Below are 15,329 nucleotides of genomic sequence, written 5' to 3' on the forward strand. Positions count from 1 at the left end.
GCGGTCAGTAGCAGGCGGAGTCTCTTGGCGGCGGGTGTTCTGCTTTTGCCCACTGCTCCCTCTTTTGCTACGCTGTTGGCTCGGTCTCACCACTGCCTCTTCCTCCGAACTGTGAAAGTCAGTGGCACGACCTTCATTCCATGTGGGGTCTAGGACCTCATCGTCCCCTGCATCGTCTTCCACCCAGTCTTGATCCCTGACCTCCTGTTCAGTCTGCACACTGCAGAAAGACGCAGCAGTTGGCACCTGTGTTTCGTCATCATCAGAGACATGCTGAGGTGGTATTCCCATGTCCTCATCATCAGGAAACATAAGTGGTTGTGCGTCAGTGCATTCTATGTCTTTCACCGCTGGGGAAGGGCTAGGTGGATGCCCTTGGGAAACCCTGCCAGCGGAGTCTTCAAACAGCATAAGAGACTGCTGCATAACTTGAGGCTGAGACAGTTTCCCTGGTATGCATGGGGGTGATGTGACAGACTGATGGGGTTGGTTTTCAGGCGCCATCTGTGCGCTTTCTGCAGAAGACTGGGTGGGAGATAATGTGAACGTGCTGGATCCACTGTCGGCCACCCAATTGACTAATGCCTGTACCTGCTCAGGCCTTACCATCCTTAGAACGGCATTGGGCCCCACCATATATCGCTGTAAATTCTGGCGGCTACTGGGACCTGAGGTAGTTGGTACACTAGGACGTGTGGATGTGGCAGAACGGCCACGTCCTCTCCCAGCACCAGAGGGTCCACTAACACCACCACGACCATGTCCACGTCCGCGTCCCTTACTAGATGTTTTTCTCATTGTTATGGTTCACCACAACAACAAATATATTATTTGGCCCAATGTATTGTATTCAAATTCAGCGGGATATAAATTTGAGGCCTAGTATTTAGGCGCTGGGTGACCGGTATGGATTTAGTGACAGAATTAGACTTGGAAATGCACAGAAGCGTGTGTGTGTGAAGTTATTCTGAATGACCCAATGTGCACCTTGAATATTATATACCCTTTTAGGGATAGATTTCAAATAGCTCTGATATAGCAGAAACCACTAAATTATGAAATTGCTAAATTGGGAATTGTATTTCAACCCAGAACAAAAAATGTGCTTTGACGGACACTAAATAACTTTCCCAGCCACAACAGGACAGCGTTAACGAGAGATTTAGCAGGATATAAATTTGAGGCCTAGTATTTAGGCGCTGGGTGACCGGTATGGATTTAGTGACAGAATTAGACTTGGAAATGCACAGAAGCGTGTGTGTGTGAAGTTATTCTGAATGACCCAATGTGCACCTTGAATATTATATACCCTTTTAGGGATAGATTTCAAATAGCTCTGATATAGCAGAAACCACTAAATTATGAAATTGCTAAATTGGGAATTGTATTTCAACCCAGAACAAAAAATGTGCTTTGACGGACACTAAATAACTTTCCTAGCCACAACAGGACAGCGTTAACGAGAGATTTAGCAGGATATAAATTTGAGGCCTAGTATTTAGGCGCTGGGTGACAGGTATGGGTTTAGTGACAGAATTAGACTTAGAAATACACAGTAGCGGGTGTGTGTGAAGTTATTCTGAATGACCCAATGTGCACCTTGAATATTATATACCCTTTTAGGGATAGATTTCAAATAGCTCTGATATAGCAGAAACCACTAAATTATGAAATTGCTAAATTGGGAATTGTATTTCAACCCAGAACAAAAAATGTGCTTTGACGGACACTAAATAACTTTCCCAGCCACAACAGGACAGCGTTAACGAGAGATTTAGCAGGATATAAATTTGAGGCCTAGTATTTAGGCGCTGGGTGACAGGTATGGGTTTAGTGACAGAATTAGACTTAGAAATACACAGTAGCGGGTGTGTGTGAAGTTATTCTGAATGACCCAATGTGCACCTTGAATATTATATACCCTTTTAGGGATAGATTTCAAATAGCTCTGATATAGCAGAAACCACTAAATTATGAAATTGCTAAATTGGGAATTGTATTTCAACCCAGAACAAAAAATGTGCTTTGACGGACACTAAATAACTTTCCCAGCCACAACAGGACAGCGTTAACGAGAGATTTAGCAGGATATAAATTTGAGGCCTAGTATTTAGGCGCTGGGTGACAGGTATGGGTTTAGTGACAGAATTAGACTTGGAAATACACAGTAGCGGGTGTGTGTGAAGTTATTCTGAATGACCCAATGTGCACCTTGGATATTATATACCCTTTTAGGGATAGATTTCAAATAGCTCTGATATAGCAGAAACCACTAAATTATGAAATTGCTAAATTGGGAATTGTATTTCAACCCAGAACAAGAAATGTGCTTGAACGGACACTAAATAACTCGCCCAGCTACAGCACTAAGGACAGATTTAGCTGGATATAAATTTGAGGCCTAGTATTTAGGCGCTGGGTGACAGGTATGGGTTTAGTGACAGAATTAGACTTGGAAATGCACAGTAGCGGGTGTCTGAAGTTATTCTGAATGTCCCTATGTGCACCTTCAATATGATCTACCCTTTTAGGGATAGATTTCAAATAGCTCTGATATAGCAGAAACCACTAAATTATGAAATTGCTAAATTGGGAATTGTATTTCAACCCAGAACAAGAAATGTGCTTGAACGGACACTAAATAACTCGCCCAGCTACAGCACTAATGACAGATTTAGCTGGATATAAATTTGAGGCCTAGTATTTAGGCGCTGGGTGACAGGTATGGGTTTAGTGACAGAATTAGACTTGGAAATACACAGTAGCGGGTGTGTGTGAAGTTATTCTGAATGACCCAATGTGCACCTTGAATATTATATACCCTTTTAGGGATAGATTTCAAATAGCTCTGATATAGCAGAAACCACTAAATTATGAAATTGCTAAATTGGGAATTGTATTTCAACCCAGAACAAGAAATGTGCTTGAACGGACACTAAATAACTCGCCCAGCTACAGCACTAAGGACAGATTTAGCTGGATATAAATTTGAGGCCTAGTATTTAGGCGCTGGGTGACAGGTATGGGTTTAGTGACAGAATTAGACTTGGAAATGCACAGTAGCGGGTGTGTGAAGTTATTCTGAATGTCCCTATGTGCACCTTCAATATGATCTACCCTTTTAGGGATAGATTTCAAATAGCTCTGATATAGCAGAAACCACTAAATTATGAAATTGCTAAATTGGGAATTGTATTTCAACCCAGAACAAGAAATGTGCTTGAACGGACACTAAATAACTCGCCCAGCTACAGCACTAACGACAGATTTAGCTGGATATGAATTTGAGGCCTAGTATTTAGGCGCTGGGTGACAGGTATGGGTTTAGTGACAGAATTAGACTTGGAAATACACAGTAGCGGGTGTGTGTGAAGTTATTCTGAATGACCCAATGTGCACCTTGAATATTATATACCCTTTTAGGGATAGATTTCAAATAGCTCTGATATAGCAGAAACCACTAAATTATGAAATTGCTAAATTGGGAATTGTATTTCAACCCAGAACAAGAAATGTGCTTGAACGGACACTAAATAACTCGCCCAGCTACAGCACTAAGGACAGATTTAGCTGGATATAAATTTGAGGCCTAGTATTTAGGCGCTGGGTGACAGGTATGGGTTTAGTGACAGAATTAGACTTGGAAATACACAGTAGCGGGTGTGTGTGAAGTTATTCTGAATGACCCAATGTGCACCTTGAATATTATATACCCTTTTAGGGATAGATTTCAAATAGCTCTGATATAGCAGAAACCACTAAATTATGAAATTGCTAAATTGGGAATTGTATTTCAACCCAGAACAAGAAATGTGCTTGAACGGACACTAAATAACTCGCCCAGCTACAGCACTAACGACAGATTTAGCTGGATATGAATTTGAGGCCTAGTATTTAGGCGCTGGGTGACAGGTATGGGTTTAGTGACAGAATTAGACTTGGAAATACACAGTAGCGGGTGTGTGTGAAGTTATTCTGAATGACCCAATGTGCACCTTGAATATTATATACCCTTTTAGGGATAGATTTCAAATAGCTCTGATATAGCAGAAACCACTAAATTATGAAATTGCTAAATTGGGAATTGTATTTCAACCCAGAACAAGAAATGTGCTTGAACGGACACTAAATAACTCGCCCAGCTACAGCACTAAGGACAGATTTAGCTGGATATAAATTTGAGGCCTAGTATTTAGGCGCTGGGTGACAGGTATGGGTTTAGTGACAGAATTAGACTTGGAAATACACAGTAGCGGGTGTGTGTGAAGTTATTCTGAATGACCCAATGTGCACCTTGAATATTATATACCCTTTTAGGGATAGATTTCAAATAGCTCTGATATAGCAGAAACCACTAAATTATGAAATTGCTAAATTGGGAATTGTATTTCAACCCAGAACAAGAAATGTGCTTGAACGGACACTAAATAACTCGCCCAGCTACAGCACTAACGACAGATTTAGCTGGATATGAATTTGAGGCCTAGTATTTAGGCGCTGGGTGACAGGTATGGGTTTAGTGACAGAATTAGACTTGGAAATGCACAGTAGCGGGTGTGTGAAGTTATTCTGAATGACCCTATGTGCACCTTGAATATTATATACCCTTTTAGGGATAGATTTCAAATAGCTCTGATACAGCAGAAACCACTAAATTTTTAAATTGCTAAATTGGGAATTGTATTTCAACCCAGAACAAAAAATGTGCTTTGACGGACACTAAATAACTTTCCCAGCCACAACAGGACAGCGGTAACAAGAGATTTAGCGGGATATAAATTTGAGGCCTAGTATTTAGGCGCTGGGTGACCGGTATGGATTTAGTGACAGAATTAGACTGGGATATGGCCAAAAAATAACCACACTATTGCTGGTTAAATGCACTTGGTGATGGGCGCAGCTTGCCCCTGATGTAGTATATGGCCAAAAAATGAACAGACTATTGCTGGTTAAATGCACTTGGTGTCACAGCTTGACCAACCACACTACTGAGGGTTAAATGCACTTGGTGACGGGCGCAGCTTGCCCCTGATGTAGTATATGGCCAAAAAATGAACAGACTATTGCTGGTTAAATGCACTTGGTGACGGGCGCAGCTTGCCCCTGATTTAGTATATGGCCAAAAAATGAACAGACTATTGCTGGTTAAATGCACTTGGTGTGATAGCTTGACCAACCACACTACTGAGGGTTAAATGCACTTGGTGACGGGCGCAGCTTGCCCCTGATGTAGTATATGGCCAAAAAATAAACAGACTATTGCTGGTTAAATGCACTTGGTGTGACAGCTTCACCCTGATGTAGGCTTTAGCCAAAAAACAAACGCACCATTGAGGGTTAAATGCACTTGGTGACAGGCGCAGCTTGCCCCTGATGTAGTATATGGCCAAAAAATAAACAGACTATTGCTGGTTAAATGCACTTGGTGTGACAGCTTCACCCTGATGTAGGCTTTAGCCAAAAAACAACCACACCATTGAGGGTTAAATGCACTTGGTCGCAGCTTGTGCTGGCGCACCACAAGACACAAAATGGCCGCCGATCACCCCAGAAAAATGTGACTGACAAACGGTCTGGGCAGCCTAAAAACAGTGAGCAATTGAGGATCAGCAGCTCAATGATCCACAGCTGCAGATCGATCAGTTAATCAAGTCCTTTGGAGGAGTTAATCTGCCTAATCTCGCCCTACTGTCGCAGCCGCAACCTCTCCCTACGCTAATCAGAGCAGAGTGACGGGCGGCGCTATGTGACTCCAGCTTAAATAGAGGCTGGGTCACATGGTGCTCTGGCCAATCACAGCCATGCCAATAGTAGGCATGGCTGTGATGGCCTCTTGGGGCAAGTAGTATGACGCTTGTTGATTGGCTGCTTTGCAGCCTTTCAAAAAGCGCCAAGAAAGCGTCACAAAAGCGCGAAGAAAGCGACGAACACCGAACCCGAACCCGGACTTTTACGAAAATGTCCGGGTTCGGGTCCGTGTCACGGACACCCCAAAATTCGGTACGAACCCGAACTATACAGTTCGAGTTCGCTCATCCCTAGCTGCAACCCCTTTCAAACAACTGATCAGAAGTGGGGCCAGGAGTTGGACCCCCGTCGATCTGATATTGATAACCTAGCCTTAGGTTATGTTGCATATCTGTGTGCAGAAAATCCGCCTAAAATCCGCACCAAAACCACATAATAACAATTGAGCACTACTTATTCACAGTTTTGACGCATATTTTTGTGGGGGGTTTTATGTTGATTTTCGTGTGGAAGAACCACATATAATTTGCACTGTGTGCAGTTACCCTTAACATTGCACATATAAAGGCAAATATTTGGGAAAAAGAGTAAAACGAGTAAAAACATGTACAAGAACTACACCCCAGCCAGTATATCTCAATGCACCCATTCCCGTTGCACTGCTTTTAACCTCCCTGGCGGTATGATTATGTCAGGAATTTTGTACCAAAAGTGGTACCATTTTTTGCATAAATATTTTATGGGCACAAATGACAGTAAAATGGCAGGCAAGGGGCACCGTACAGTCATCAAATGTCAGATCTGAGGTTATACAGTGTAATCCTCTCAGATTACAATGTATAACCTCTTTTATGTGTGTTTGTCACTTTTTATGTTCATATTTATTTGAATTTCCCGCCCAGTTCCGCTCCCATGCGCAGCTGCTGCTCGCAGGGAATGGAACCAGGAAGTCAAATGCCGGCCGGTGTTCTGCCTGATTTCTATACCTTGCGAAAAGTCTATACCGGAAGTGACGCGGCCGCACAGGAATCAGCGGTGTACGCGGCGCTGTGCAAGCACATCCACAGGCTTAGGAAAGAATCGTTGCAGCGCCGAGATAGAAGTACTTCGTGCACCACGCGTGCGCACTTAAGGGTATAGAGATTTTGCAGCGCATCAGATCTCCCTACCCCTGAGTGCACACACGTGCACAAATCATCAGTTGCAGTTCATCCTGATTTGATCTGATGATTTGTGCGCGCGTGCGCACTTAGGGGTAGGGAGATCTGATGCAACATTGTGCGCTGCAAAATCTCTATACCCTTAAGTGCGCACGCGTGGTGCACGAAGTACTTCTATCTCGTCGCTGCAACGATTCTTTCCTAGGCCAGTGGATGTGCGCTTGCGCAGCACCGCGCATGCCCTCCTCCAGCTGATTCCTGTGCAGCCACATCACTTCCAGTGAGGCCGCATCACTTCCGGTATAGACTTTTTACAAGGTATAGAGATCTGGCAGAACACCGGCGCTCTCAGCGAAGGACATCGCCGGATCACCGGCAGAATGTGAAGGGACTCTGCAATGTTACTCCGAGCGTGACTCGGGGTTACAGCTCCTGGCAGCGAAAATTAACCCCGAGTCACGCTCAGGAATACCGTTAGGGAGGTTAATAATACTCAATTCTATACATTATCCAGTTAAAGGGGTTCTCCGGGAATTAGTAAAATAAAATTACTGAAAATACCTAAGTATTACTTTACTGCAAACACATTTCCATATACTATTTATTATTTATAATGGTTCATTTCTCTAGGGGGAAATAAAATGGTTGGTGCCCTATTAGCATACACAAAACCTGTCCTAATAAAACAGCAGGATGGATTACTTCATAGCACTGAGCAAAAGAGCTGCCTCAGCTCTCCTCTTAGCTCTGACTGTCGTGAATTACAGTTTTACACACAGCTGATGACATATCTTCACCTTTGAGTGTGTAGGAATGAATATTGAACAGACAAGACTGCTGTGCGGATGTGGTAATGTATCAGAGTGCACCCACGCTGCTGCTCATTACCCATACACCCCAATAGTTCATCCTCTCTGAGGTTTCACTACATTTGTTCCTATGCACACAGAGCTGAAGATGTTATCAGCTTTTATTAGCTGTGTGTAGGATCGGAATTCATGACATGTGGGGCACAGAGCAAAGCTAAGACAGCTCTTTAGCTCCTTCTTTCAAACTAACCCATCAAGCTATCCGTTAGGACAGGTTTTTTGTGTGCTAATAGGACAGTGGCCATTTTATTTCCCATTATAAATAATGAAATATATTCAAAAATGTGTTTACAATAAAGTAATATTTAGGCATATTTCATAATTTTATTAAATCTCCGAGAACCCCTTTGAGCTTCTCTACATATGAATATATAGACATCAAAATTATGTCATATAGGACAGTACCTTTCCCACATATTGTGGTTCAGATCCCATGTATTCTTCAAGCACAAAGAACTGATTCCATACCCAACCACGTTTAACTCTTTGTGCTGCTGATCTCCTTCCCGACATTGTGATGATAACATTTTCCTTTTGCTTGGATGCTGAAGTTTGTGGCGGCTGCTGGGAATGCAGTGGTGTTAAAAGACCTCCATCAAAAAGGAACCAAAGAAGCAGCGATAAGCAGTTCCTTGTAAGCATTGGAAAAGACGTCCCTACAGCCTGGTAGTTAAAACGCCAACACTTGCTGTAAAACTGTAGGATCCAGCTTGATGTGCACCTTTTTCTCACCATACAAGTTCTACTGTTGTAAAATGTGCATAAAAAGTATTTCTTCAGCAGACCATTTTGTCCTCACATTCAAATTCACCAATGGACTCCTGTAAGAACACACAATAAATGTGATTCTCTGCATAGACTGTAGAGGAAATGTAGTAAAGTAGATGCAGTGGCAGGACAGATTTGTTTTTCTCGTCATAAACATTATATTGGGTAGAGATAAAAACAGGAAATGCATTTTAATAAGTTATGGAAAGATATATGTGAGTGAATAGAAGAGAAACAATTGATGGTACAATATAATGTGGCTTTGAGAATGCAGAAGAGTCCCAGGTGGCTCACACTCTAATATTGCTAGGATGCAATATATTGATATTAAACTATGCTAATTTAGGACTGCGCTTGTGATATAATATTGAATCATGAAAATATATTTACATTATATGAATTCCTCTTTCTAAAACCTGCTGTGTTGTTAATCTAAGAACAATTGAAAATATAACTGGTTTTATCTTCAAAGCAAAGACAATACCTAAGTTTCCCATTGTCTGATAATTACTCATTAGGGATTCCTTCAGACTCCATAATAAATGCTGTTTTATGCAGTTTGCTTGCTTGTTACAGTCTGTATATACAGCAAACTGTGAATCCTAAGCGTTATAGATAAGAAAGTTTTTTTAAATGTGCCGTTTTAAAGTAAAGTAATCATTAATTTTATTATTTTTTAACACATTCTAAGCATTGTATTAAAAATAATAATAAAAATAACTGGCCTGGCAGCTCCTCTAAATGAAAAAAATAAAATAAAAAAGAGAGGATTATGGTACAAGATACTAGTCAAGGGTGGTCAGCCCAGAATAGAGAAAAGTACCTAAAGATATTGGGTGCCAGGAGGATGGCGTGTAAAGAGAGAGGGATAGGTAAGCAAATTAATGCAGGTGTGCAAATTACTGTGGTGGGAAGAGACGAGAACAGGTGGAGCCAGGCAAATTCCCCCCGTGAATCGTCAAAGAAAAAACACACAATCAGGCACCACTCCCTAGTGTCAAAAAGTGGTTGGAATACCAATATAGGATGGTATGTATAGTAGGATAGATCAATCCAGAACAATCATCAGTAAAAGTAATTATTAAAATTAGTTAAAATAAAATGAAATCTGTATACACTCACTTCTCTGGGGGGTAGTCAGCTGGATTACATCTAGACACCTGAGACTTTGAACCCCCCTGGCCAGGATTACACATAGAAATATTGGAAATGATTGGCAGCCCATGTCTGAAGGCTTCTGATCAGTCACTTTAATTCAGCAAATGATATATGGCTCGACTCTTTCTGGGGTCTGAATGCTTCCTTCTTCAGGAGTAATACAAAGATCAGTACATACAGAAAATCTTAAAATAATCTTAAAATAACATAACCCTTAAACATGAGGCCATAGGGCTTAAAAAACACATGTAAAAAACACAGAAAAAACCTACCTTCAGAAGTAATACATGGTATATAAAGACCAATAGATACATATGGTCCCAAGATCCCATAGCACTTTGGATACCTTTTTATATGTGTCCACGGGACTAGGGAACACATATAAAAAGTGCGGGATGTCTGGTACCGGAATTGAAACCTGACTTCCGTTTTTTTGTCCTAGGATGGAACGCTTTACTAAAAGAATAAATAGTATAATCAAATATTATATAAGAATAAGGGGAAAAGATGCTATCCTCCACTAGCTACATAACTTCCAGGCGTCCCAAAATCGTGGGTAGGGATCAGGGTCACTTTTTAGGTGGTGTGTTCCAACGTTGAACGCACCGCACTCACCATTACCTTTCTCCTGCCTAATACTCTGCATCTAAGGACTGCCCTCTGTTCATTCCAGTAGTAAGAGCCATGGCAGAGAAGGGGGGGTATTGATATCGACCAATTGTGAATAATATCAAAATGTAATGAGGAAAAATTACAATGATAGATAAAGTAATGGTAGTAACATCTGCGTTCTGCAGTAGAGTGTATGTGATCTTGCACACAACCAAAGGGGTCTGAATTACTAAACATATAGAAATAAAACTAATAAAATTTACAAAAGAGAATATATACAGAACGAAAAATGAACTCCAATATAAGTATATGACTTTTTTCAGAGCACATATATACCATGGGACATATACACATATAAAATATTCTCATAACGATGATAAGTTTAAGGGGTATATATCATATAATTCTGCACGACCCACTGAAACCAAAGGTATATCGGGAAGGCCCTGTCTTTTTGTAAGCACAAGATAAGAAACTGACCATATATTTATATATGTATGTGTCAGTGTACATGTGCATATATGTGCACGTACACAAGCGCACATACATAACCCACTAAAGGAAAAAAAAAAAATGAAATATATCACAGAGTTTTCCTGTTATATAGACGTATAGGGCAAGAAACTGGCTATCAGGGTTCCACACAAATGATTTACTAATAATACCGGAACGGCCTATAAATACAAAATAAGACTAAGAGATACATATATCTAAAAATAGAAATAATAACTAAAAATAATATAAAAATATAAATGGCATCTAGTGTATTATAATATAGCATAATATAATAAAATGTGTGTAATATAATATATAGGCTATAAAATATGTGCCTGTATTCTGTTACGATTGGAGAGGAGTGTATAGAATATGCACCCCCACCATCATTATATTGCCTTCTTTTATTCAGGATCAGGGCAAATTTTTCATATAGGATAGACCAATTAATAGTTGGTGTATTCTAGTGATTCATTAAGGCCAAACGATGTCAAGGTGTTGAAGCGGAAAATCCAATACATTTCCTTGCGACATAGAGACTGTGTGTCACATTCAATCGGAGTGACCCGCAGGGACGAAGGGTCTCCATCATGGGATATTGCAAAATGTCGAGAAACACTGTGGGTTGTTACTTTCCTGGTCATGTTAGAACAATGTTCATTCATCCTTTCACGTAAGGACTGGGTTGTGCACCCAACATAAAGGAGATTACATGGACACTTCAGGAGACAAATAACAATAGTGGTCCCACGGTTTATTCTATGTTTAATGGTAAAGCTTTCTCCACTAGAGGGAATTGTAATTTAAGCTGTGCATAATCATATTACAGCATTTACATCTGTTGGCTTTACACTTAGAGACCCCTGGATCCTTTTGCCGCACGGTTTTCCCTGAATCTCTATTTAGTTTAGGGCATGAAGGGGCTAACAGGTTCTTCAGGGTCTTAGCTCATCGGAACATAATAGTGGGGGCTGGAGGGATTATTTTGCCGAAGATGGGGTCTTTCATTAGAATCAACCAATTTTTTTGTCAAGGTTTTTCTGATCAAAGTATGCTGGGGGTTAAATCTAGTGACCACACTGAAGTGGTGAATTTCATTCTTATTCTCTTCAATGGGCATTTTAGTTTTTGGTAGTATACTTTCTTTTTGGGAAACTTTGGAGATTCTCCTAGTTGAATCCTCCAATATTCTCCTTGGATACCCCTTTTCTCTAAACCTGTTTTTAAGTAAATGTATTTGATTTTTCATGGTTCAGTCATCAGGACAATTCCTCCTAATCCTCTTCATTTGACTGAAGGGGATGTTTTGCTTCCACTTAGGGTGGTGACAACTCTTATAATCTAAGTAACTGTTAGTGTCCATGCACTCAAAATGAGTCTTGGTGACTATCTTTCTATTCTCGATGATGAGATGTAGACAGCAGACCAAATCTATCTTCAAATACCCCCAATGAAAAGATTTCCACAAGATGGTGCAAATTTGGTGTCCATCGCCATCCCCTGGACCTGAATGTAGAAGGTGTCATTGAACATAAAATAGTTGTGCTGAAGTATGAACTCAATGGCTCTCAAGATGAAGTCTTTTCAGGATTTTGGCATACAGGGGTCCTGTGTGTGTGAGATAGCTGCAATCCCTAGTTCATGCCTGATATTGCTATACAGGGCCGATACATCTAGTATTAATATATAGTCGTCCTCCCATTGAAATGACTTGAGTGATTGTATAAGGTGAGATGTGTAAATAGTTGTCCACATATGCCGATACATTGGATGTTAGGCAACCTACCCCCGAGAACGTGGGTAGGAGTTTCTGATAGACTGGAAGGTAGAGTTAGAAAGTGATCTGGGCTAATGGGGGAGACTGAATGGGTGGATATATTGATAAATGAATTTTGTGACTCAGTGGAGGTCCTATTAAAATAGGATGTATCTACTAATAATACCTTTGGAGCCTCTACTGTAGATGGCTTTCTGTCCCGACTGGGTTTATCACTAGCTATTAGTGTTCGGTATATCAAATTGTTGTGATCTTCAAACCGTGCATTTGCAGTCGCTTATGCTTGCTCTGTCTGTTGGTAATCTTTTACTGGGGTTCTTTTTAGTGGCATAATTACAGGGTCCAAGGGTCTAGGGTCAGTTTGTGGGACAGTGGCAGGATCGGAAGTTTCCCTTGGTTTACAGACCTTTAGAGAAGTTCCCTTGAAATTATTTTTGGAGTGTTGTGACTGTGTTGTTAGTCCTCACTGGGGGGTAATGGGAAGGGGTACCCTGCCTATTAGTAGGTTCACTATTTTTGAGTTTCCCTGAATTAGTGTTGGGCATCTTAGTGGACGTAGGAGGTATGAAACCAGTCTTAGGTTTTCCTAAGGTGGAGGGTTTCTGTGGTCGTCTGTTCCTAGTGCTGTTGTAAATGGTCCTCCCTCTCATAACGGCATGGGCATAGGAATTTGGTGCACTAGTCTCCACACTGGAGTTCCAAGGTGGTAAATATCTCATTCCCCCCATGCGGGTATTAGTAGTACTATGATTACTTTGTTTAGGTGGGGTATCTTTTTGCTTCCGATCCCATACTCTTATATTGTGATTCTGATAGTCTAATAAATCCCTAGAAAGCTTAGAGCATTTTGCTCTTACCTCATTGTACTCATAATCTCTAAACAATTTGCGCTTAGAGTAAAGGGACGGACAAAGATTGTTGTTATTGTTATAAAAATACAGATAGCTTTTCAGTCTCCTAACGAGATCTGAGCAAATTAGTTTACGTTTTGCTCTCATGTATTCTCTAGAGCATTTGTCACTAATGTCCAGCTAGCAGTTTTTGAACACCAAGTCATCTGAAAAAAGTGGGCTTAAGGGATGATCGCAGGCCCTGTGGTATGATTCCCAATGTTAAATATATAGAACCATAACCATTTTGGTAATGTTCATATCGATCTGTTTGATGCTCTCATCATTCCTGTTTAGGCTGATAGAAGACCAAGATCCGTCTGATGTTTTTGTGGGATATGTCAGATCAAACTCTGATGAGAGATGATCCACCTCACATTTGATTCTATTTAGAAGATTAGGAATATAATCTCGAATGTAACTACACACCAACTATTAATTGGTCTATCCTATGCGAAAAATTTGCCCTGATCCTGGATAATATAATGATGGTGGGGTGCATACTCTATACACTCCTCTCCGATTGTAATAGAATACAGGCACATATTTTATAGCCTATATATTATATTACTCAAATTTTATTATATTATGCTATATTATAATAAACCAGATGTCATTTGTATTTTTATATTATTTTTAGTTTTTTTTTCTATTTTTAGATATATGTATCTCTTAGTCTTATTATGTATTTATTGGCCGTTCCGGTATTTAGTAAATCATTTGCTTTGTGTGGGACCCCGATAGCCAGTTTCTTGCCCTATATGTCTATATAACAGGAAAACTCTGTGGTATATGTAATTTTAATTCAATTTTGCCTTTAGTGGGTTATGTATGTGTGTGTGTGTGTGTGTGTGTGTGTGTGTTTGTGTTACATGAGCATATATGTGCATGTACACTGATATATATATATATATATATATATATATATATATATTTATTTATTTATTTAGTAAGTTTCTTATCTTGTGCTTACAAAAAGACAGGGCATCCCTGATATACCTTTGATTTCAGTGGGTGTTGCAGATTTATATGATACTGTATATGCCCCTAAAATGTATCATCGTTATGAGTATATTTTATATGTGTATATGTCCCATATGTGTATAAGTCCTATCCTTATATTGGAGTTAATTTTTGTTCGGTATATATTCTCTTTTGTAAATTTTATTAGGTTTATTTATATATGTTTAGTAATTTATACCCCTTTGGTTGTCCACGAGATCACATACACTCTATTGTAGAGTGCAGATGTTAATACCATTACTTTATCTCTCATTGTAATTTTTCCTCATTAAATTTTGATATTATTCACAATTGGTCAATATCAATACCCCCCTTCTTTACCATGTCACTCCCCTGGTTCTTACTACTAGATAGAACAGAGGACGGTTCTTAGGGGCGGAGAATTAGGCAGGAGAAAGGTAATGGTGAGTGTGGTGCGATCCACGGAGGAACGCATCGCCAGAACACAGGAAGGGGGTAGGAGTGAATGAGTGTAAGGGCGGTTTGTTCCTTAATGGAACGCTCACCCCAGCGCAGGAAGAAGATGGGGGTGCATTTCATGGTGGAACCCACCGCCCCGAGTGCAGGAAGAAGATGGCGGTGTGTTCCACCGTGGAACGCACCACCTAAAAAGAGACCCCTATCCCTACCCACAATTCTGAGTCCCCTGGGGGCGATGTCCTCACAAGTACACAGGCCTGGGGATAGCTTCTTTGCCCCTTTTTCTTATATAATATTCAATTATACTATTTATTCTTTTAGTAAAGCGTTCCAACCTAGGACAAAAAAACGGAAGTCAGGTTTCACTTTCAGTACCAGACATCCAACACTTTTTACATGTGTTCCATAG

General features: G+C 40.4%; 1 protein-coding gene across 1 annotated transcript in view; it reads right to left on the minus strand.

The window, feature by feature from the left end:
- LOC122939420 (cadherin-12-like) overlaps nt 1–15,329 on the minus strand; it is a 377,302-nt gene that overhangs the window by 335,915 nt on the left and 26,058 nt on the right. The window contains exon 2 of the mRNA XM_044295487.1: nt 8,183–8,598. Coding sequence (XP_044151422.1) covers nt 8,183–8,512 — 330 coding nt within the window. The 5' untranslated portion in view covers nt 8,513–8,598. The remainder of the gene's footprint in view (nt 1–8,182; nt 8,599–15,329) is intronic.

This window comes from Bufo gargarizans, chromosome 5, assembly GCF_014858855.1.
Source record: "Bufo gargarizans isolate SCDJY-AF-19 chromosome 5, ASM1485885v1, whole genome shotgun sequence".
In the NCBI taxonomy this organism is placed as follows: Eukaryota; Metazoa; Chordata; class Amphibia; order Anura; family Bufonidae; genus Bufo; species Bufo gargarizans.